Source organism: Gavia stellata, chromosome 3, assembly GCF_030936135.1.
Source record: "Gavia stellata isolate bGavSte3 chromosome 3, bGavSte3.hap2, whole genome shotgun sequence".
Taxonomy (NCBI): domain Eukaryota; kingdom Metazoa; phylum Chordata; class Aves; order Gaviiformes; family Gaviidae; genus Gavia; species Gavia stellata.
Genome location: NC_082596.1, coordinates 94774891 through 94799033, shown reverse-complemented (window position 1 = coordinate 94799033; position 24143 = coordinate 94774891). Strand labels below are relative to the sequence as shown.

The 24143-nt window shown below is 40.1% G+C and overlaps 1 protein-coding gene across 1 annotated transcript in view; it reads left to right on the top strand.

Annotated features, from left to right (window-relative positions):
• CDKAL1 (CDK5 regulatory subunit associated protein 1 like 1) overlaps window positions 1–19167 on the top strand; it is a 440756-nt gene extending 421589 nt beyond the window's left edge. The window contains exon 16 of the mRNA XM_059815360.1: window positions 18906–19167. Within this exon, the coding sequence (XP_059671343.1) occupies window positions 18906–19112 (207 nt within the window). The 3' untranslated portion in view covers window positions 19113–19167. The remainder of the gene's footprint in view (window positions 1–18905) is intronic.
• Window positions 19168–24143: the final 4976 nt, after the last annotated feature.

The window sequence follows — 24143 nt, the reverse complement described above, 5'->3', positions numbered from 1 at the left end:
TTTCAGGTAATACTTGGTGAAAATATGGTGCAATATTTGGTGCTCTTGCATTCTTAGGAACCTACCTTTTGTTAGCTCAGTTGCTCTCTCCCTCTTTCTCTGAAGCAACTGATTGTAGCGCGAGGCATACAAATAGTTTAGTGCTTTTGTATGTATTAATCTTTTTTATTTAATGTGTTACTCGCATTCCCTGCTGGTTGTAAATAGAGGTCATGTAAGACGGTGTTAAATCTTTCTTAATTAATCTTTTCTTCGTACGTTTTCTTCAGTTATTTCGCTAAGGTCACTGTAAAATTAACATAAGAAAAGAGAAATTTCCTTTCTAAGAGTGGAGCTCAGTGCCATCTATGGATATGTTTAAAAGGGACCTTAAAAAGCCTCATTTCTCCCTGAAAAAATGACAAACATTTGTAATGTGCTGTTCGTTAGATGCTGATTTTCATGATCTACACATTGTCTGTGCACCATGTTGGCTTTGTTTGTTTGGGGATTTGAGTTGATTTGATTTTTTCTTCTACTTGAAAGCCCAACATTTCTCATCTTAGAATCGGAAATTCAGGATGGATGCTTTCTTACAGGCAGAATAGATTTTTCTTGCTGGGTTCAGATAAGCGCTGGATCGGGTTGCCTGTAGTGCTTGAGGAATTTTAATCATTGCTGATCTTCAGGAACACTCTTAGCAAATATCTGTGAGAAACACTTGAGATGTAGGCCAGCTGCCTTGGGTCATGGGTATGGGCTAGGTGACTGCTTAAGTTTGTTTCTGGCCTGATCTTCTGTAATTCTGTGAACATTTTAATTTAGCCAACAATTACTTGATGACTAGCAAACTGGAATAGAAGGTAGTTATTAGTTCCTTGATCCAAAACATTTCTCTGCACTGCATAGAGGGTTAAAATACATAGCGGTGTTATAAGGCAGTAAACCCAAGAGCCAACATAAGACCTTCACCAAGCCGTTTTATCCTGAGGTCTTTAATTTAATGGGCATGTTGTCTTTCTGCCCATCCCTCGGCAGGGCTGGATTTCAACTACAGTGATCAAAGCTCAGCTGATACAACACATATTATGTAGCCCCTTTTCAAACAAATGCTCTTTTAAGTCCATTTCAGGTGAAAAGATCTGAACTTTAGTTTATTTACTTTTCATTTCCTCAACAGGCAGTGTTATTTGGCTGAATGTCACTGTCTAATCACTTTAAATTACATAATTATGTTAATCCTGTGCAGTGCGTGCAATAAATGGAAATAGTAATGACTGGGATGATTCAACTGTAAGTCATTTTCTGGAGAATGGGGGAAGGTTAAAGAGAAATATTCTACCCCTTCTGCCTCCAGAAGTAAAACTCCACGTGCTAAAATAGTTCTGCCGTTTTTGTGTATTATTTCTAGCACTTGACCTGCTGATGCTGCGCTGCAGGATGAGTGGGAGGGTTCTGCTTTCCCTTGGCATAGGGGCAAATTGGAAGTGTGTAGCCGTGGTAATTTCAACGACTTGACACTCCCTGTAATATTTAGGAGTTCCCTTTAAGATATTTTTTCTTTTCAATCAGAGCTTTAACAAGTGGACTCTTTGGAAACTGTCGAAAGGCATTTGTTTTTAGTAATGCTCTATTATTTAATGTACCAGGTTATAAATTCACTAAGTTTTAATTGGCTTTCAAGAAAAAAAAATGCAGCAGCCACAACTTTTCTCAATTTTTCTGTTGTTTTGGAGGTCATCTAATTCCAAGTCATTGTGCCACCAAAGTCATTATAGGTTTGACTTTTATACCTCTCCAGTAGAGTTTAATACAAAGGTAGATGAAGGATATTCAGCCCATGTATACGTTGTATCTTTGCTTGTAGTATTTAGCCATCCCTTTTCTTTTCATTACTACCTTTAGATCACCAAAAAACTCATGCAGGCAGCGTTACTCTCTCCATTCCCTCCCTCTCTCTCCTTTCCCTGCAAGCACACAGTCAGAGGCATGAGATATTTATGTCTTGGATGGATGATCTTTCTACGTGTTCCTCATCTGTCGAAGCTGTAATCATAGTAGTCTTTCTACATGAATATTTAAATGGAACAGCATGAAAAAGGCACGTGGAGCTCACGAGAGGAAATAGAGGTTTAGAAGGGTGATATAGCTTTCCCCATCACCAAATGAAAGGTGAGTAGGAGATTTGATTTTACACGTACAAGGTATTGGAATGTTGAACTTCTGCCTCTTAGAAGTATATTTGTTGCCAAAGCCATTGAAGTAAGGGGCTTCATTAGCTTTGAGATTGTTTTGAAGGCAAATAAAAATTACAGTCATGAGAATGAAGGTGGCTTTTTAACTTAAAACTGTTTAAAAAGTGTATCTCATTTCAAAGAAATTAGCAAAACATGTTCAAGGCAAATTAGGGTGTTCTGTATCCTTTAATATTAATACGTGTTCAAAAAATTTTATTAGATTCTCAGTCGATTAATGGTTTTGTAATAGCCTAAAATCATCCTTTGTGTTCTTGTTGATTCTCTTTATGATAATGAGAATTTACTAAGATATATATAAATTTTGCAAATAACATTTTTTTATTCTGACAAAACTATTAGAACAGTGTTGAACTGATCCAGCAATATTAGGATTAATTGTGAGTCATAGTAGAATACCGAGATCCATTCATAATTATAGTTTCCCACTTAGACTTTGATGATATTTGTATATAGTGATTTAGGTTTGTGTTTTTAATATACTTGTCAGTATAGAGACTTTTTTGTGGTGTCAAGGGTAGTAAGATGAAGGGGAAAAGACTTTTCAGTAGGAGAAAGAAATTAATTTTTAAGCTTTTATCAGTATTAAATTATATTTTGTGTATGGGGATGTCTGCATATAAAAATTCAAAACCAAATTTACAGTGGCTATATCTTTAACTGAAATTAAATTACACTTGAGTCATAAGGATAAGGTTCTACTTGGTGGCTACATTGGAGAAAATATATCTTAAATTACCCAAATGCCGTACTTCAGCGAAGCGGGTGTGAAATTCAGAGCCTTAAATTTAGTCCACCAAGGATATACTCCTAACTACACTAGACTATCCAAAGAACTTACTGTGACCCTGTTGAATATAAGAGAATGACTGTATCCTTTAAAAGACAGCCCGCAGAAAGCTGTAGTATCTAAGCAAGCTTAGTAAAGTTGTGCTTCTTCAAAGGCTGCATACAGTAACTTTGTGTTTTTACAGGCTGTATCCCACACCAAGTTTAACACTCACTCTAGATCCTTTGTCGTGTAATCAGTTCAAAGTCTTGCTCATGCCATTAGCCATTAAAGCATGTTGTTGCAGATTTACTGGACCAAACAACAACAGAAATAAACCCTTGCCCTCCTGCTACAATCTCTCCCCCAATCTAAGATTTTTTTTTTTAAAGGACTCCTCTCAAACTACAAGAGGAATACTCGCTTTCAAAGTTTGCGTTCTCCATCTAAGAAACTTGGCTCGTTGCCTATTACATTGAAGGTTTTCATGAGACCTGACTCTTGAATTTATTTAACTTTACGTCCAGTTCTTATTTGTAACAAGTTCCAAAGCAAGCTGTTCTTGTGGGCTTTATCAAATACCATTAGGTAAAAGAAACATTTAGAAAAGTAACTAGTCATTTAAGCACTTCATTAAAGCTGTTCAAAGACAGCTTTACCTGTGGTTAGTGTACAGTAAACCAGTCTTGATAACCTTCCTCTGACTACTTCCCATTGTGTATTTAAATGACTTGAAGGATTCCCCCACCTCTAATTTATTATTTTGGATGTTAGAACCCTGCTTAAAGATGAAGAAAGATTTTCTACTGACTTACTCCAATGCCTAGCTAAGTCCCTATACTGGCTAAAATCCAGACAGTATGACGGGATTTGATGTAATTGTCTGATCCTGCATTGGGAAGGAGGAATATTGCACTGATGATCTAGCCAGTATAGCATGAGAGGTTGTGGTAGGGGTGTGATATGGTTAGTGTAGATAGCCCAAATCTCGTATACGTTCCTACTAAAGTAAAATCAGCACTCCATCTCTTTGCATGGTCCTTTCGGTATTATGCCTTTCTTGTTCATCAGAACGGATTCCAAAGCGTGTTCATAATTTTCACTGGGAGTTTGCTCTAAGCAGATTCGCAGGTTTGCATCAGAAACAGTTCATGTTTTGAGGTTTCGAAAGAATCAGAGGGCTTCAAGCACAGTTTTCCTGTGTTTGAAGCTCAAGCCCACAGGATGTTAAAATTTCAGCATATTTACTTTCATTTCTTTTACTGGAGTCAGGACCACAACCCAGGTTTGGTGTAATAATAAAATTATTATCTTGGGAAATCCAGGACATATTTCTTCCATCCTAGATAATATAAAAACCTGAGACATTGGAATTATGGTGAGGAAGATACATGTACTTCAGTGGTGCTTCAGCTTTTAATTGTCAAGGTCACAAGCACTGGCATGGAGTTCTTTTCAATTACGATACACTGGTGTAAAGTTGAAAATAAAGTTGAACTACATGGTGATCTAAGCCATCAAGGTATGCAAGAAATAATATGGATTTTTCTCATGTAGTCTTTATGGTAGAGAAGGGCCGACAAATCGCCTGTAGAATAAAAACTTGAATTTAAAAAATATTTCAGTGATAAGCATTTCTTAAAAAGAAATGTGCATTTTTAGTTATTCTTGGTGATGACAATCACACAGAATAATTAAGGGCCTGAAGGCAGACCACATTTGACCTATGTAGCTCATCATTTCATAAGAAAATAGTTATTTCCCAGCTTCTGGCTCAACATAAGTCCACAAACACTGTAATGAATGTTGACGCTGCTGTGCTATCAATGTCTTCTTTATGACACTTTTCCTTTTGCCTTGTTACCTGGCCTTACCAGTACAAACACTGTTTTGTGGGACTCGGCCTCTGAAGAAGCCCTCTCCATGGAGGCATGAGCATGTTGCCATTATGCTAGTGCAGGAATGGCCAGCCTCTGGCGTGGGGCAACCTGCAGCCACCAGAAGAGTTCACCTGCCTCACTAGGTACTATCCGATACCCTCTTTTCCAACGGCTACCAGGTGAGGGTCATACGTGTCGGATCATATGTGATGTGTGGAGAAGGAGAGCTAGTAGCTGTTAATCACAGGATGGATTTATGTCTGGTTGTGTGATTGGCAAGGCATGGTAGTGCCTGGAGTAGGCTCATGTGGCCCATCAAAAGGCATTGACCACCCAACATGAGACGGATGTGTGATTGATAAATGGCGAAAGGAATGAAACATGGCTGGCTGGAGAGCCAGGTGTCAAATGCAGAATAAAAAGCAAAAGCCCCATGGAAATTAATATTCTTTTTCTTTAGTCTCAGTATAACCATGAGGTCCTTGAAACAATATTATATGAGAAAATTATTCACTAAATGTCTTAACTTCCAAATTGATGGATTCCTCTTCATAGCTGTATATATGCTGAGGCAGAACTTTAACAAATGCTCCATTTTGGTTTGGGGTGGCTTGGAAATTTTTGTGAAAATAGTTTTGATGGAACAAAGACGTGTAGGCGGTACATTTAAGCTTTTTTTGTCATAACATCACATAGCTACAAAAACTACCTATGCATAATATCGACCAGATGGATTTCTGGTCCTCGAGAAAGGGTCCTGTTATCAGGACTAGAGGATTTTTTTTTTTTAAATCTCATCCTTGTTTTGACATAACTTCATATGTGATTCTAAGTCATTTCAGTCAGTCTGACTGTGCTTTATCTTATCCGTATGGAATCTATTTTGCAATTCTCACATACAAAATCTCTGATAAGTGCAGATAACATAATTTTCATACCAAAAGGATGGCTGTCAATATCCATTTCTGACACAGATAGTTTTTTCTAAATACAAGAACTTTAATTTGGTAAAGTAATGGAAGTAGTGCTTAGAATGACAGGAATTCTTTTCCTCTTTCAACTATCAACGTGTATCTCTGTCCAAAGAAACATTAGTTCATTATTTTTTCAGTGAGGAGTGCTTAAGGTTCTGTGGCATAATCAGATTTTGTCACAGAACCACAGGGGAAAGCCAGATGTGTATCTCTTAATAGCTGGAAAGGAATGAATTAGAGCTATGCTTGGGAGAGTATCTTGTGCGGTAAAAAAACTGTTGTAGTGCTGTTAAGCTTTAGCATGGAGACATGAAGCATTTTGAAATCCAGCCCCATCCATTTGGTAAAGACTAGGTTAAGTCCCACAGTTGTCATCCTGTGGGCTTCCGTATCTCACCCCTGTAGGCACCTTGTATGTGTTTGCCATTTTCAGGTTGTCTTCTGTTTTTTATTTGTGGTTATCTCAGATTTTCTTAATTTCTTTTCCTGAAAGCAGTGTGTTTTAGTATTACTGGATTTTAGGAGAGATTTTATGGGTTTCAGAGAAGTAGAGGTGAGTGAAATTCCTTTCAAAGACTCTGAATCTGTCCTAAGAACCTCACCTTTTCCTCACTTACAAGGAAATGGCCTGCAACTGGTGATTCGGCGTTTGATAGAAACGCATTACCATTTTAATTTAGGCCTAACGTGGCAAATCTGAAAAGTAGAAGAAATACCGTTGTAGCAGTTTACTATGTCAAATCATTCTCATACCCTACACTGCTATACAGTGGTAGCATCCGATCAGGTAGGTCCCTCGGCTGTGAAAAGGTGGGGAGAAGTGGGAACTGTAGACTCTTCGTCCTTAGGAGCAAGCTAGGTTGTTGAAACAGTCTTCCCCCTGCTAAGCAGTACCACCTCCCTCCCTTTCATATTTAGTTTTTATCCAGTTTTCATCTGGTCTTCCATTTAGTTTTGAAGCACCGTGAAGCAGAGACAGTCTTTGCATGAGAAAGCTGCATTCACAGAGTTAGAGAACAAACCAGTGAGGAGTTCAACTAACAAAGCCTGATCTCCCATGCCTTGGGTCACAGAATCACTAAGGTTGGAAAAGACCTGTAAGATCAAGTCCAACCACCAACACAACCCCACCATGCCCACTAAACCGTGTCCCGCAGTGCCACGTCCACACATTCCTTGAACACCTCCAGTGACGGTGACTCCACCACCTCCCTGGGCAGCCTCTTCCAGTGCTTCACCACTCTCTCAGGAAAGACATTTTTCCTAATATCCAGCCTGAACCTCCTCTGGTGCAACTTGAGGCGCAACCACGAGGGTCCTCTGGTTCCTTCCGTGTTTCTACAGCGAAACCCACAGCTTCCTCTCCACATCTTCCCTGTCTGCTCTGACTTCCCTGTGGACAAAAATGTCTTCTAGGTGGTTTGTGTCACTATTGCATGTGATCTGGAGTTTTAGGAGTACAGATTGGTCAGCGGGGTGATGGCAAAAAACAGATTGTTGAGGCTGGGCTTTGGCCTTTCCCTCGACGGGAGCACTGATTCAGATCTCTCTTTTTTTTTTTTTTCCTACCAGCCCTTGACATTCATGAAACTTATTGGGTTGCGCTTCTGTTCTTGAAGTCAGTGAGTAGGCTCAAAAGTTACTAGGATGGGCTGAGATAATGGAATGGAATCGAGGACACTGCTTGCTCAGCAGTCAATACTTGTATTCACCTAGAGACAAAAGCAACAACAAAACAGTAAAGCAAAGTGTATTAAAATATTATGGGTTGTCTTCGACAGACCAGTGTCCTTTTCTAAATAAAGAAAAGTGTAATGCTGCAGTGACACTGAAAACCAATAATACGTGATAACGCGAAGAAATTAATGATACTTCTCACGTACATATGTGCACAAATTATTTGGAGTGTAAAGTGAAGTACTCTGAACTAAGAAAACTCTACAGTTTCAGTTCCTCTTTTCCATGTAAATGCCAACCATATGATGTTTCAGCCTTCAATTATGTGCTTATGCACTATTTTCACACACGCGCACGCGCAGGTTTCTTTCCTTCTGTGCACAGAGCTGAGACTATTCATTTAATAAGCTATTCTTAGATAGTTTTCCTCTTCATTGTTCATTGTGTAATAGCAGTGTTATTTGCTACATGCTGTTTAAACCTCACTTTCAAGGGAGTTAGTAATTTCTTTCTAACCTTCCCTGCGACCGCCATAGCTAAATTTCTGAGTGCTTCAGGAGCAGTAATAAGTTTATTTTTACATTATCCTCCTGAAATGCAGCTTTCGTCTTCCCATTTCATGGATGGAGGTGAGGCAGTTGTTCAAAGTGTCCGCTAGAAGGTTAGTGTAGTGAACAAATTTGATGGTGGTCAGTTTAAAATACTTGGAACTAGATATTTACAAATTATTTAAATTTTGTAGCACGTGTTCAAGCAAATTGCAGCGGTGACTGTTCAGCATTTAAGAGAACCTAACTCCAGGGTATGAAGTCTCAGAGAAAAAGAGGAAATTAGTACTTGTTACTTCATGGTTAATTCCAGAGGAACTGATTTTCCCCTCATGAGCTAATCCTAGGAATTATCAGATATAACCTGATAGAGCCCACCATGTAAAACCTGTGTGGGAGAAGACTGAGGTCCAGTAGATTCACTGGAAGCTCTCAGCCAGTATTTGAGCATGATAGGGCGCGAGTTCGTGCTTATGCACTTCAGTCCTTTACAGATAGGGAAGTTGGTTGTCTAGTCAGACCACCCCCTGAACGATACAAACGCTCTCCTGAGGGTAGATATTCGTTACAGCCTGTAGATTGGATACTTACTGTTCTTTGATGTCTTAGACAGAGTGCCAAGGTGCTATCATGATTATCTAGCATAAAATAGACAGCAAGCCAAGAAAGGTTTTTCTCATATAATCTTTATTGTGGAGAAGGGCTGACGAATCCTTTGTGGAGACTTGGGGATACAGAGATTGTGTTAGAGCAGTTCGGCTAGCTGATCGCAGAAAGTAACCATTGTTTGATGTTTCCATGAGAGAGTCCTCCATTAACTGCAGTTGAACTTGACTGAGTGTGAAATTAAAAAGGAGACTTGGATTTCAAGACACTCCCTCAGGTGCTCAAAAGTATGCTAACTGGCACGGTGGGAGACCTCCTAAAACAGCTAAGGGTATTTAAAGGAAAGAGGCCATGACAATATGAAAAGAAAACCTTTGTATTATCACTGAACCCGCAAAGTTGGTCAAGATCGGTCACACTTTATTAACTGTTAAATGTCAGGCTTGCATGAAATGCTCCTTTTTGCCAAGGTCTGATTCCCGCTGTGCTTGGTGAGCATCTACAGTCCCAGGAACTGGAAGTGTTTAATACCGGACAGAAAAGTCTGTGAAAATGCATGTAAGAGAAATTGTCAGGAGACTACACATTAGGGCATTGCCTAGCTTTAAGAAAATGTATTTAAAACTAAAACTTGACAGAGAGAAAAGGTTTTAGAGGCTATGTTGGCTTCTGGTGACAACTGGAATCTAAGACAGGAATTGTAGAGACCTGATTGCTGGCTTGCATTACGGCACTGGAGACGCTTTAATCTTCTTTCTTTGTTTCTCTACCTGTAAAGCGAGGGAGGCATATAGATCCCACAGCTGCCTACTGGTATGGAATTTGAAACTCCGGAAACTAGTATCCTTCCTAAATATTAATAATGCTCCTTTCATACCGTGTTTATTATCTGTGAGGTTGGAGTGTAAGAAGGGCTGTATCCTTTGTCTCTGTGATTGTCTTATAATACAATGTTGAAGTCTCCGTGGAACATTCCATTTCTAATGCTCCATTCTGTAGGAATAAATGAAAACACCATAAATTCAGGATTACGACATACTCTAGGATTAAGGGGAAGGCTTTAGCCAAGAATATGTACATGTATCAGTTTATTCTACTTCGCTCCATGTGAAAGATCTTTAAAAGCTTTTCCTGATTTTGAGAGAGAATGTCCCTTGAGGTATTTCTTGGATATTTATCACAGTGTTCTTTGCAAATAACAATGGTCAGAAAGGCTTTTAGTATTTTATGCTTTCTACCATTTGGGAGTATAGAATTCCTCTTAAAGATAGTGTTTTAATATATACTCAGAGAGTTGACTTCTAAGTAAAAGCAGTATTACTCATTTCACTGTTGATATGTGAATATCATTCAGTTATATTGGTGGTTCTTGTGGCATGAATATATATTTTCACATCTAGCTATTCATTTTACCGGGGTTCGCTTTCTGATGGAAACCTTTCGTGTCTTTGCCTGTAGCTACCATTGACCTCCATATAATTGTCATTGTTATTTCACGATGTAAAAGGAAAGCAAAAAGGTGATGGTCTCTGAAGGCTTGTGCTATAAAAAAGCATATCGTATTTCATTTAATAATCTCATTTTTAGAAGTCTTTGAGCATTCACATACTGCTAGCTCTTCGTCACTCTTTCATCACCAACAAAATAAACTGGGAAAGTTGTTGTGTTATAAACACAACCTTAAAATATTTCTTTAAAAACAAAAAAATCTCTTTAATCCTTTAAAGAAGGAGCAAGCTGGAGTGCTGTGGAATGATATCTACGAAGACAGGCCATGGTATGCACACTGAAAAATGGTATCTAGTGTTATTACAAGTTAATGTATATCCTGTAATTCAGTGTAATGTATTTGCAAAGCCATGAAGCCTGTGCTGGTGATCTCTAGGAAACGGATTTGTCTGTTAGCCAACTAATTACCAGATAAGTGCCCAGAGCAAGCACCTGCCATCTCTTTCATAAAACTGTGCTACGCACAGGGAAATAAATAGTGACAGATCCCCATCCTGAATTTGTCCACGTTGTGCTGTGAGGTTCATTCTTCATTTCACGTTGTTACTTGGACAACTGCGATTTTTGAATCACAAACTTTTTCCGCTTAAAAGATCTCTCCGTTCTCTTGTGGTTGCAAGTGCCAAGTGGAATGCCGGCTTGCGTGTCACTTGTTTCCGGCATAGTGGTTGACACCCCCCACACCTTATTTTAAAAAAAAAAAAAAAAAAAAAAAAGGGGGGGAGCTCAGAATCCAGACATCACACTGACTATTTTTCAAAATGCTGCTTCTGACCTTGAATGACAGGTTATTTTGACAACGCATCATTTGTATAGTGGGAGGATAGTAAGTCGCTAAGTTTAAGAGCAGCATAAAATACAAATATGTAAAGAAAGAGTCAACTCCTGGCTGGAAGCATTTATAGGTAAATGTAAAGAAGCAAGCTGAAACAAGTGAGTATAATGGAAAGCAACACAAGACTGTTTTAAACATTTTGGAGGTGTTTTTGGCTTCTGTTTTCTTGACTGTTTGTTTCTCTTCTTTTTATTTCTTTCGTTAGTTGATCTTCCTGGTTGTTTCCCTCCTCCTCAAAGTGTACATCAAAAAGGAAGTCATTTAATAAGCCCCAGTTACTCAGCCTTCTGTCTGGCTTTTAACTGCGTTATGAATTTTGAGGGCTCATTCAGGGAATAATCCTTAAAGATTCTTTGGGGGAGGAAAAAGAAGTAGGTAGGCAAGGGCCTACCCTTAGGTAAGGGTAGAGAGATGAAGAGAGCAGAGAGATGTCTGCCAAGAAAAATACCAATGGAGACTTACAGTAATGGTGGGAAGTTCAAGTACAGTAACTTACAGAGGGAGAATTGATTTCTTTTATACTCTTACATGGGAATATTAAAGTTTGAATTTAATGTTCATTCAGGAGGATGTTCCAGAGATGGGTCTGCATGACAGAAAGTCATGATATGGCACGTCACTCCAAATTTGTGTTCCTGTTGGCATCTCTGCTTTTGTTTATTGGGAGAGACCATATGGTCCGATGATGCGGGAGAGAAATGGGGAGAAGTAGAAGGAAAACAGGACAGACAGGAGGAGATTGTGGTAGTAATCGAGGTGAGAGGTAGTTGAGTAATGGAGAAGTGTTCTTTCTACACTGACCAAAGGAATCAGACAGATCATGCAAGTGTTACTGGGAAAGAAAAAAGATTTTGCTGATCTGCTATGCAGGGCAGGGGTAGCCCCTAGTTAAATTTGATGTCCATGTTCTGGAAGAAACGGTCTGATTTGATGCAGCTGAGCTTAAGGTCAATCAATCTCTATATCCTCCCATTGTTAAATGTATTTTATCTTTGTATTTGACCATGGATCAGCTGTGAGGAGTATTGCTTACCTGACTTGATTGGGTCATGTGTAGTGATCTTGATGTACGTTAGGAGTTGGTAAGTGGAAGGAGTTCTGCGTGGGGTCACAGAGGTGGTCAGGGGCTGGAGCACTTGGCTTGTGAGGAGAGGCTGAGGGACGGGGCTTCTTCAGGCCTGGAGAAGGGCTGGCTTCGGGACACCCTGACAGAAGCCCCCCAGTACCTGTGGGAAGGTTACTGAGAAGACCCGAGCTGAGTGCTTCACAGTGATGCACATGGGAGGAGGAGAGGCAGTGGGCATCAGTTGAAATGAGAGGTTCAGAGCGGGTGTGAAGAGAAACATTTTCCCCAAGACGATGGTCGGGCAGTGGAACAAAGGCCCAGAGAGGCTGTGCAGTCTCCATCCTCGGAGGTTTTCAAAACCCAACTAATTAAACCTCTGAGCAAACTGGGCCATAGCTGACCCTTTTTTTAAGCGGGAGGATGGACCAGATGCAGTCTGAATTATCCTAGGATCCTATGGCAGGCAGTAAGACAGTTTTAGTGCCTACAGCTATTTGCAAGATGCTTTGATTAGTTTCTTTTCTTGCTATAAGTTCAGTGGTAACGATTTGGGGTTAACAGATTGAGAATCCTAATTATTGCTGAGACTCTGACCATTTACTGAGAAATTAATAATAAATCTGGTTTTATCCTTCAGCTCAGTTCTTTCCCCTTGCTTAGCTACTAAAGCACACAGTCGTACATCACACACATACATAAACACATATGTATATATGCACACAAAAAGAAGAAACAATATCAAATTCCTTTGCAAAAGTGCCTGGCTGCTTTATTATTTTTTTTTTTCAAGATTTCCCATTTCTTCAAATGGGTAAGTAAACTCCATGTGTACTTGGAATCAGTGAATTCCTAGGAATGGTGTACAGCTGATGACATCTGACACAAGCATGCTGGAAAACAGCATTTTCTCTTCACAACATATCCCTGTGCATTCATTGGAATACATGGTGGCAGGGATGCTTCTTATGGGAATATCATGTTAATTCCATTAGAAGAAAATATTTTCTATGCCATTTATTTTCTACTTTAAGATTCCACATTTGGAGAAGGCTGGTAGAATTTCCTAAGTAATAAATCAAAGGAGCTCTCTTAATACCTATAGAACTAAACGTGTCTTCCGGAACTATTCAATAAAATTTAATTTACATATTTTTTGGATGTGTAACCTAAGTGACCTTCAGTAACTGTTTGGTTTTTAAATTGGAAAAATGCCTCCAAAGTGTAATAGCCCAGAGTTTCAAGGAGCACAGCAGGATATGTAATGCATATTTTAACATGTTTTCTTTTAATTTGTCACACAGACTTGTTGTGCATGATTATATGAAAGTCTGGATTTTTAAAGCCAGTAGTACAAGTGTGTAAGATGTACTTGGTTGGGCTAAAAAATTCAGAAGTCTAATTTATCTTGAGATATGCTCAGTCAAGTAGTTTTTCACAGCAGTTAGCTAACACTTCAAGCTCTAACAGTGCCCCTGAGCCATAAAAGAAATTTGCATGTAAGAAATGTTTTGAATCTATTAAAACCTCAGCTCAGAGCTAAAGAGTTGCTCTCATGTCTTTGTTGACTAACATGAAGTGAGATCTTATGAAAAGCTAGGCTGTGATCGACAGATGCCAAAGTTTAGGTTTTGATGTGATTATGTATTTCTTTCATGCACGGCAGTTTCAGTCTGGGACTGGAGCTTCAGAAAGACAGCAGTCCATGGGTCTGTGCAAGAGCACACAAAATATATTACTCCTGGCAGTCGTCAAGGCAGAATTATTCAAAAAATAATCTGAAATGCATTTGATCATACACTAGATGGTTTAATAATTTATATTATACCTTATTAGCAAAGTCTTGTGTTTACTTTGTGGCTGCCAAAACAAGATGAAAGGCTGCCTCCATGGAAATACAAGATGCTTAGCTCAAAGTGTCTGTCTCTGCATTTCAGTTTGATAATTTCCCTTCTTCCCCTCATTTTGATTAATAGAACATAGGTTTAAATCTTGGAGTACCTTTTCCTTCGTTGTGGTCCTTTTCAGTGAGAGCAATGCTCCTTATTAACAACAAGTCTACCAAAGAGTTTACGGCCTATCAAGACTTAAATTAGTATAAACACATATTTCTGGAAACTTCTTTACCTTAGGATTTCTTCCAAGTATTTTTTTGGGTAAAAGAGGCTTTGGGTTTAGTTCTAAATTCCACTGAACTGAATCATTATGCTAATCTTCCCGAGTCTTGCAGCTACAACAGTGTGATTTCTGAGCTCAGCTTAAGAAACTTGCATTCTCACTAGTGATTGTGTATAGTAAATATCAGCAGTTATAGCACACAGAATCACTAAGGTTGGAAAAGACCTGTAAGATCATCAAGTCCAACCACCAACCCAACCCCACCATGCCCACTAAACCATGTCCCACAGTGCCACGTCCACACGTTCCTGGAACACCTCCAGTGACGGTGACTCCACCACCTCCCTGGGCAGCCTCTTCCAGTGTCTCACCACTCTCTCAGGGAAGAAATTTTTCCTAATATCCAGCCTGAACCTCCCCTGGCGCAACTTGAGGCCATTTCCTCTTCAGAATATTACAGAAATGCCTTGAAGATTTCCTTGAAAAGCTAATGCACTGCAAATATTTTATCTAGAGATACAAGTAAGGGCCTTTCCTGTAAAGTGAGAGCACAGGCAGTGGACCAGTGGAACTGCTAGTTCAACAGACGAGATCTCTGCCTCCACCTAGGTTTTTTACACCAAAGGTGCATAAAAGAGCTCTAATAAACTTGGTTTTCTGTGGAGAACTCCCCTCCCCACAAAACAGGAAAGATCTTTTCTGCCAGTGTCTTGGATAGCTCTTCAAGGGCCAAGTGTATGGGAGGATCTCAGAATACAGTACTGCAATATTGCAGACTCTGAAGCTCCTATGACAGCCCAAAGAAGCTCGTGTAATTTGCCTTCTCTACCCTAGAAGGCTTGATTTTAGTTTTAGCTTCTGTAACTTCTTCCTCTCCCCTCCGTCTCTGTGCATGCAATATGCACTACAATATATACTGCACACTTTACCTGAAAACTACTTCCTCAAACAGAGCCTGAAGAAGGACTTTTTGCCCGAATAAAAATATCTATACAGTGCTTTTCAGCAGCACAGCTGGTCATAGGATACTTGATTATATTCTAGCCAGGCACTTCGCTGTTGTCCAGACTGCAGTGAGGGCCGTTCAGCCCTTGGCTCAGGCTTAAGAGAGAGTGCAAGAACGCGGGCGGCTTAGCGCAGCTCTTCCTCTTCCCACCGAGAGTTTTGTGTCGCGTCTTACAGAGCTGCACAACAGACTCCGAGGAAGATGCATCTACCTGCAGGTGTCTCTGAGCGGTTATCCTGGTTTTAAAAGCTGTTAGTACGAGTTCCCGGGGGGGCAAAAGCCTGCCATTTGCTGAAGGAGCCTTTCCGTTGCAGGGAGCCAGGTGAACCCTTTTTGACAAATGCATCTTCTGTGACAGCAGTGACGGAAATTTTCAAGGCAGCCAGCGGTGTTACCCATGCGTCGGTGTTGCACGGCAGAATTTTGGGGCAAACTAGAGAATAGTTCTTAGAAAACATGGATCAGATGAACATATTCATTACTTTTCTTGAAAGAAAATATTTGGCAGGATCATCTGAAGAGATATACAGCATCAAACAGAAACGCAGTAGTGTTTTAAGTGATAAGCTGCAAAGTACATCTTAAAGAAAAGCGTCACTTTAGTTTGCGAATTGTGATCTTTTTGTCCGTATAAGAACAGTTTAATCCATGAGAAAATTTGTAAAGATTTCCGGTTAGCAAGGTAATAGGAGTAGTATTTCATGTATGCAGCTATTGAAAGAAAAAGTTACGGTTTAAGTTGTTTGACATACGATCTGAGATACTGCAAAAATCTGAAAGTTTTGAGCAGTTTAGAAAATGTGACTACCGGTAGATACAAATGCATCAGAGTTCAAAATATAAGATAGGAGGAAAGCAAAAGAATTTTGTGAGACTTGTACCTCCAACCCAGTTAAGTTTCAATATTAGTAAAGTACGGTAAGATAAAATCGCATCTACAGAAAGAAAATAAAAAATGGGTTTAGTGTATCAGTATGATCATCTAATTTATGGCAAATATGATGAAGTAAGGAAGAAAATGGGGCTCACAACTTTAGAGGCTGACTTACTCAGATGAAATAGCGCTGGGACAATGGGCCGTGGGGCCAGTGGCGCTCCCCACCACCAGAACTTTGTAAACCTTGCTAAAATCGCTTTTGCCATTCTGTGTTACTAGCAGTATGCAGCACTACCTAGTAAATATGCATTGCACGTTGCAATAGAGGTTTAAGAAAACAATATGGTAACAAAAAACCCAGTATAGGCTATTCATGGTTTTACGTTGGAAAACAGAAAACCTGTAAAACAGAAATGAAGTGCCAGTGAAATCACTACTGGAAACTACTGCATAGGAGCATGAACGAATGCGTGAAACGCTGGTGTGTTTAACTGTTAGTAAAGGGGGGGAAAAAAGTCCCTCAAAACATTTTAGGAGTTGTAACTTGTGTTTGGGGTGTTTTGCTGGCTATCCCCAGTCTCGCAGAGAGACAGTTAGATAGGAACTGAGGCTGAGCATGAATAGGAGCATCGAGGAGAAAGTTACAAAGTCGTTTATGAGGTACTGGCTCTTCTTCTCTGTTTTCTAAGGGGTAGCATCTAGTCTTGTACAACTACATATTCAGGACTTCACTGATTATCAAGCCATGTAGAAATATTTAATAAGGAGTTGGGAGTCTGATTGTAGTCGGCCAAATTTTAAGTCATGAATTGATGAAAATTAAATATCAGAAGAAATCAGTCTTTGATTGTATTGATATTTTTCCAGCCTTATCCATTCTTTTAAATCACTTTAGCCTTAGCGTTGATGCACCAACGATACATGTAAAAATGGGTCATGACCATAATTATGCACCTTAGATTGGTAGAGATTTGTGAGGCCTGCAAAGAAAAGAAAGGCTTTGTAAATGTCTAGAAAGAATAAACTGCAAATGAATTTTGTTTAATATATAAAAAATCCTTAACGGTGTATGGTTTCCAGTTTATTCTGCAGGCAAAGGTTAATCAGCTTTTTGGGGATAAAATAGCTGTGGCCAGTTACTAAAATTTCAGATGTCTTAGGAATTGATTGTAATGAATAACTTAATATGAAGCGGTTTCGTAGATTTTGATGAAGCTAACGTGTTCTGCGCAATATACACTGAAGTCCTGGAGTAGTGTTGGTGTTGTGCCTTACACTGCGGAGCACTGCCTCCCAATTTGCTTACCTGTTTCCTTTTCCTCTGTTTACCAGCTTGATGGTCTTCTGGGTGCAGTGTATATAGGAAGTCATCCTCATTTCATAGGTCACTTGTTCAGTAACCCTTTGCCTGTGTGAATTGTGATCTAAATCAACAATACCTCAGATGTTAGACTAACACGCCAGGCTGTCATTTGCCCCTTTGATGCTTACTTACCTACGCAGTGGTAATCATTATTTTCCTTCTACAGTTACTATAATGGAGCTGATTCCTGAAATGGAAAACAGGAGGCAGTTACAGACAGTTTGAATTGTGCTGTCAGGCTTTCATGGGAAGGCATCTTTCCTGGAGCTTTGATACCTCTTCGAGTTTGCCCAGAAATACATTTGGTAAAAGAGGGAGTTGGGCATCTGGTCTGTATTTTCAGGTGACCCTGTTTCAGCTGCTTGGAAAGACAAGATTATCCGGATAGGTACTACTTTCTGGGTCCCTGACTTGGTTTGTATGAAATGTGAAGGGAAAAAAAATAAAATGGATTAATCAAAAACCTTTTTTTAACTGGAAAATTTCAAACCACTTACAAATCCAGCTGAGCTCAGTTGAATTCCTAAGAGATTATTGAAATAGAGGGAGGAAAAAAGAAATTATGAACAGAAATATTGAATCTTCTGATGCGAGATTGTTACACCTTTGTTTAATTACACCTTTACCACTTACACTTCTTGTGAATGTCACCAGATTACAGTTTTAATAGATGTTTTTACTTTTGAGCATCTACCATGCTAGCCCGCTGAACGGAAGAAGGTTGCGAGAGAGGAGAGTTTCTTATTCTTTCCACTTCCATTTTCAGCTGAAATAGTGACTCAAGGTCTGTAATTTGCGCTGCAGTTAAAAGGCCTCACGTTCTGGGGGATCTTGGGGCTTGCAGTCAGGTTGGGAATGGGAACGGCAGGCGCAGCAGGGAACTCGGATTCCATATGCTGAATGAGAAGGTGAGTGTTTTAGCACAGCTGCCTCCTGAGGGTCGGGGGAAGGGAAAAGCCCTGTGGGAGGATTTTCAAGCACCACTGAGCTGGCACACCAGGAGACGATGATTGACTGTCGAAGAGCCCTGCTGTGCAAAGGGTTGTTGTGTTGTGGTCCCCTTTATCACCGGTTAGACGTTTCTTTTGAAGAAGCCAAAAATGGGAGAGTAGTGAGATAGCAGCAAAACAAACAAAGAAAAAAATAATCATCAAACAGCTCTCTTCGATGACATTGAGGTCTGGAGATTTGTTTCTGTTGCTAACAGCTTCATTGATTTGCCGGTTAATTCCATTAGAAAGATTGACTTTGTGTGGCATTGGTAAGATTTCTGTGTGAAAAACTGACGACCTGATGAGGATGCAGCGCAGGTTGAATTGTTGGTTGTCTTGAAAAAGGGGTATTAATTTGAACCTCAATATAAAGAGGAGGTTTTATTTGCGTTTGGTATGTACCATCAGAAATCCGTAACGCGGTTTCAAGCTGGATATGTGCCTTTCTTCACAGGAGTTCAGGCACGCACCATGGAACGGCACGAACTGGGAAGCACGCCCTTCCGCTGAGATGCCAGGGAAGGCACCGCTCGGCTCCCGCGTGGCTTTGCAGCTCCCGTGGCGACGGGAGGGAGGTGGACTGAAGATACTGTCTGTCAGCCTGGCTCTGCTGGCACTTCTTGTTATGTTTTACTACGGAGGAATGAAAACAGAACTGTGAACTGAATGAGGCTTTTATGAAAACAATAAAACTGCTGTTTAAAATCTTCAAAGGAAAGACTTTTACCAACAATTCTTTTTTTTTTTAAAAAAAAAAAAAGCTAATAGAAATTGGGCAATAATTTGTACTCACCCTATGCCTTTCCTGTCACTCACAGGAGAGAATGTTAATAAGCTCTTGGGAGACCTGTCTTGCCAAAATTTGAGATCCTCAGTTGGCAGAACAGCTTGTTGCATCTTTCCTCTTCTTTTTTCTAAAATGATGCAATGTTTGCGTTGCTTACCGTTTCCATAACTGCTGTAGCAGGTAAAATTGCATGCAGGAAACTCATGAAGTTTGTAAGAAATCTTTCCTTTGCGTGACGTGGGTAATCTTTTATGGGCAGAACATTTAAAGCTCTCTTAAAGATTTTGCTTAATGCAGTGTGATGGTTTGATATGTGTCTTTCTGCATTAGAATCAAACACTGCTGGGCCATTAAAGTTTGTCATTTGTTGCTATTGATTTTGCTGTCATGTCTGAAAGAATTTTTGGCCTGCCATCTTGCCTCTCTCAACTTCACAGTGAGTTACTAGGCTTTTTTAATACAACGTGAATTATTTTTTTCACAGAAATAGTTTTAAAGGTATTGGGTTTTTATCATTGAATGGGAAGATGGAGTTCTGGTGGTAGAGTTCTGTTAAAAGATGGATTTAATACAGTCTCTATAGATTTAGTATAATGCTTAGAGAACTAAATGTGAATCTCATATTGGCTGTGCATTGGATCATGCTGTGTATACGACAATATTGCTGTGTTAGTGGGGAGGTTACCTTTTGCACACTGCAAATTTCTAATTACTTTCTTCAAGCCGTTTTTGTCACAACAGGATGTTGGCGCATCTTGAGATTGTGCTGGTCAGTCGGGGACTGGACTCTGTGCTCAGTTCTGCCAGCAGCTGTCTGCATGATATTGTTCGTTCGTTTGTTCATGCCTTGTCACCTTTCTGGATCTTCATCCAAACTTCCGCTTGCAAAGGCTGTTTAAAATCTTAAGAGCAGAAACTGAACTCTTTTTTTACTGTGTTTGAGTTGTACCCAGCACAGACGGAGCTGAGCTGCCTACATGGCTGTTGGGGTTTAACCCCGGTAGGCAGCTAATGCGGAGCCACTCACTCACTACCCCCGGTGGGACGGGGCGAGAATCTGAAGGGTAAAAGTGAGGCAACTCGTGGGTTGAGATAAAGACAGTTTAATAGGTAAAGCAAAAGCCACGCACGCAAGCAAGGCAAAACAAGGAATTCATTCACCACTTCCCATGGGCAGGCAGGTGTTCAGCCATCTCCAGGAAAGTGGGGCTCCGTCACGCGTAACGGTGACTTGGGAAGACAAACATCATCACTCCGAATGTCCTGCCCTTCTTCCTCTCTCCCCCCAGCCTTATATGCTGAGCGTGACACCCTATGGTACGGGACATCCCTTTGGTCAGTTGGGGTCAACTGTCCCGGCTGTGTCCTCTCCCAACTTCTTGCACACCCCCAGCCTACTCGCTGGCGGGGCGGTGTGAGAAGCAGAAAAGGCCTTGACGCTGTGCAAGCACTGCTCAGCGACAGCCCAAACAGCCCGTGTTACCAACGCTGGTTTGGTCGCAAATCCAAAACACAGCCCCATACTAGCTGCAATGAAGAAAATGAACTCTATCCCAGCCAAAGCCAGTACAGTGGCTCTACAGTGCAGATGAATAATCCCCTGGGAAGGATGCTTTGTTCTTTATAAACTGAGGATTCCTGGTACTTACAGACAATTAATCAGGAAGTTCCACCATGATGCTTTCAGTACAGCCTGTAAATTATAACAACAAATGTAACTGTCTTCAGGAAATTAGGTGTGTAATGACTTGAATACTGTATTTCGTATTGCAACCACGGAAGGTCACGAGCCAAGACTCAAAATTCATGAGTTTTTTTTAAAAACCTGTGCTCTTGATTTGCTTCTGCTTGTTTCCACCAGGAATATGTAACGGTCGGTAATTGACATTTTTAACAAATCTGAAATAGTCAAAAAAACTGCACTTGACTCTGGGAGCTGAAATCTTCAGGGAAGTACCACATATCACAAGATTCTCAGGAAAACTATGAGTTGACAAAATCATTATCTCTGAGCCGAATTTTTGCATTTGATGGGGATAAACTATGCAGATATGTTCTATGCCTCTAGCACTCTCTCTGTCAGCCACTCTAGCTTATCTAATCGTAGCAATTACAGACTCATTGCATCAGCTGTTACAGAGATTTACAAAGGTTGTGATTTAGATTCTGTGCATCGTTGGCTTCGATGGGACCGGCTTATTTTCTTAGAAATAATGCAATATACAGAAAGAGGGTGAGGAAGACTTTGTAAATGACGTTGCCCACAGATGCAGTATATTCTTAAACTGAGCTTTAATCTGATGAGTAGGAAGTGCTGTTTATCAAGTATTTTATTATCTTCCTATAAGTTTTGAGAGGGCTTTTTGACACTTTGTGCTGTGGAGCAGTAGAGTGTTTGTCATTTGTTTCCGTTTATTTACAACTAAAGCTTTCAAGCCGCTGAGCTGAGCAAGTCAGTTCTGGTCAAACAGCTCATCTGGACCTTCAAGCAAAACCCAAACTCCATGCTGCTTGAGGCTGCTGTTGAAGGCCGCTGGGAAACCTCAGTGAGTGTAGGGTGACCTGTGGAAGTGTACCTACTTCATGGAACGGGTTGACCTGAACACATTTGATCTGTGATTTTTGCTCTCTTTTGGCTCCCTGTATGCTTCTAACTGCCATGCTGGGTGGCGTTTTTAATTTTTACATTACGTTTGAGGCGTGCTTCCACCAAGTAGTCTCTCTTTACAAGCCATTAGGGTGGGTGAGAAATCTACTGCACTCCAGGTTAATGAGGTCATTGCAGGAGAAGTTTCCCCACAGTCAGTTGATCTCACTCTTGCACGTGGCTGAACATGCTCATCGCTAGAGAATGTGTCTGCTAATACGCAATCTGCATTCAATGCCTTTTTTATTAAAGCAAAAAAGAACCTTAATTTCCTTTTGGTACCAAGGAAGCCTCAACTATTTTTCTTAAACATCTGTGGTAGCTCTGAGTTCTCTTTGGCTGTTTTCAGTGAGGAGTCTTGCAAACCACAAGACTTGAATAGCAAAGCCATCTTAAATCTCTTCTGAACAACATTAAGTGCACACTTTTTATGTCCTACTTGTGCATGGTTTTGGATGCTGGAGGACTTTGTTGTTTAATCTTTTCATTGTAGCTTTCTATTAATGGGTGTACTTGTTTAGAAAAAGAATATGAAATAAAAAATGTGGTCTACGTAAAGCTTGTTCTATAAAGCAGGAGAGAGAAAGAAGAAGGCGGTACCTTTTGAGGAGAGTTCATCCACCTCTATCACATGATTGCCTGCACATCTCTGAACATCTGACAGCTTCTGTTAATTTAGTTTCACTCCCCAGTTCACCTTCTCGTATGGAAAGCTGGAGTGATTTTTGAATAACAGCAAGTAATATCTGAAGTGGCAGCAACTGGCGATTCTGACATAGAGCTTGGCTGTGGCCATTACCCAGAATCCTTCCGCTCTTCTTGAGAAGCAATTACGATTTCACAGGTTGGAATTAAAATTCCCTGCGGTATGCAATAGAGTAACTGAAACTGTCAAAGTGATTTCAAGCTGCTAATCTCTTGCTGCTCGAAGAGTGAAAATAGAGCCCCTCTTACCCAGGCACAGATCTGACAACTTAAAAACTCCAGCCTTCCGCTACGCTTAAATACATATGGAAAGTGGCTTGATCTGCTCACAGAGGATGTCTGTAAAGATGTTATGTCTATGAGCATTTGTCTGTTATTAACAAGTCTATCTTTTTTAACTTTAAGATGTGTGTAACTTCAGGGACTAAGACAAATATAAAAGAAGTCTTATGCAAGAGCTCTGAGAATTTGGAGGAACGAGTAGGCATGTGCCTGTTTGTGTGAGTCTTATTAAAATCCTTATTCATGTATTTTTGAACATGTAGTATCTTTTTGCTGGAAAAATTGCTTGCAACTTTCCCGAATTTTATTTTCACATATTTATATCCCACATGTTATTTTTGAGTGCACTGTGTTTGATTGTATAGATGGAAACAATGAGCATTTCGAAATCAAAAACAGGAAAAAATTGAGAGGCTGTAAAGCTAGGGCGCAAAATGAAAAATATTAGTGCGAAAGCTGCAAAAGCAGGTTTGAACTAGGAGACGCAGCCTACGGAGTTAGGGACTGGCTGCAAAACACCATTTGACTTGTTCAGAGGCAGGCTTCATCCGCTAGATAATTAAAATTAGAATGATTGCTGGAAAGTATTTGCACAAATATCCTTAAATGTCTTCTGGTTGCGTATTTCATTCATGCGTGTGCTTAACATTGAAGTGAACGCTTTTTTTCTTTAAATGGAGATGCTTCAGTAGCTGGTGCAGGGGAGACGAATTATGAATAGTCCTATTTTAATTTTAAAGAAGCCCAATACAGAAAAAAATTGTAACAAACAATCACGTCCCTGCACCTGCTGGTATCCCAACGTCTGTTAACTCCCACTTGGGAAGCTGCGGTGATGGATGTGGATCATTTATGCTGTAGATCTCCTTGTGCTATGTTGTGACAAGTTGGGTGTTTGTAAAGTCTTGGAAGTGCCTGTGTTCCAGTCAAAAAGCTAGTCAAGCTGATGGCGGAGAAGATCTTCAGATCTCTTTGTTTCTCTATTCCACACCTCTCTCTTACGCCTTTTCACCATCTGTGCATAGACTTCTCGCCATTCTCTAACTCTCTTCTCATTCAAATCTCCATTATCAATGTCAGGGCTTTAAAGAACAGTGAGATAATGTGTTTAAGTTCCCATGTGATCCTCTCAGGAAGGGAAGGTAAGAAAGAGGAAGGTAAGGATATGTGGTTCATTGGTGAAGGTGTTGCAGTGATCAAAGAGCATGAGAAATTCTTGTGCAGCAATATGAGAGCTACATCATCACCTAAAATAGATCATAAAATCTGTA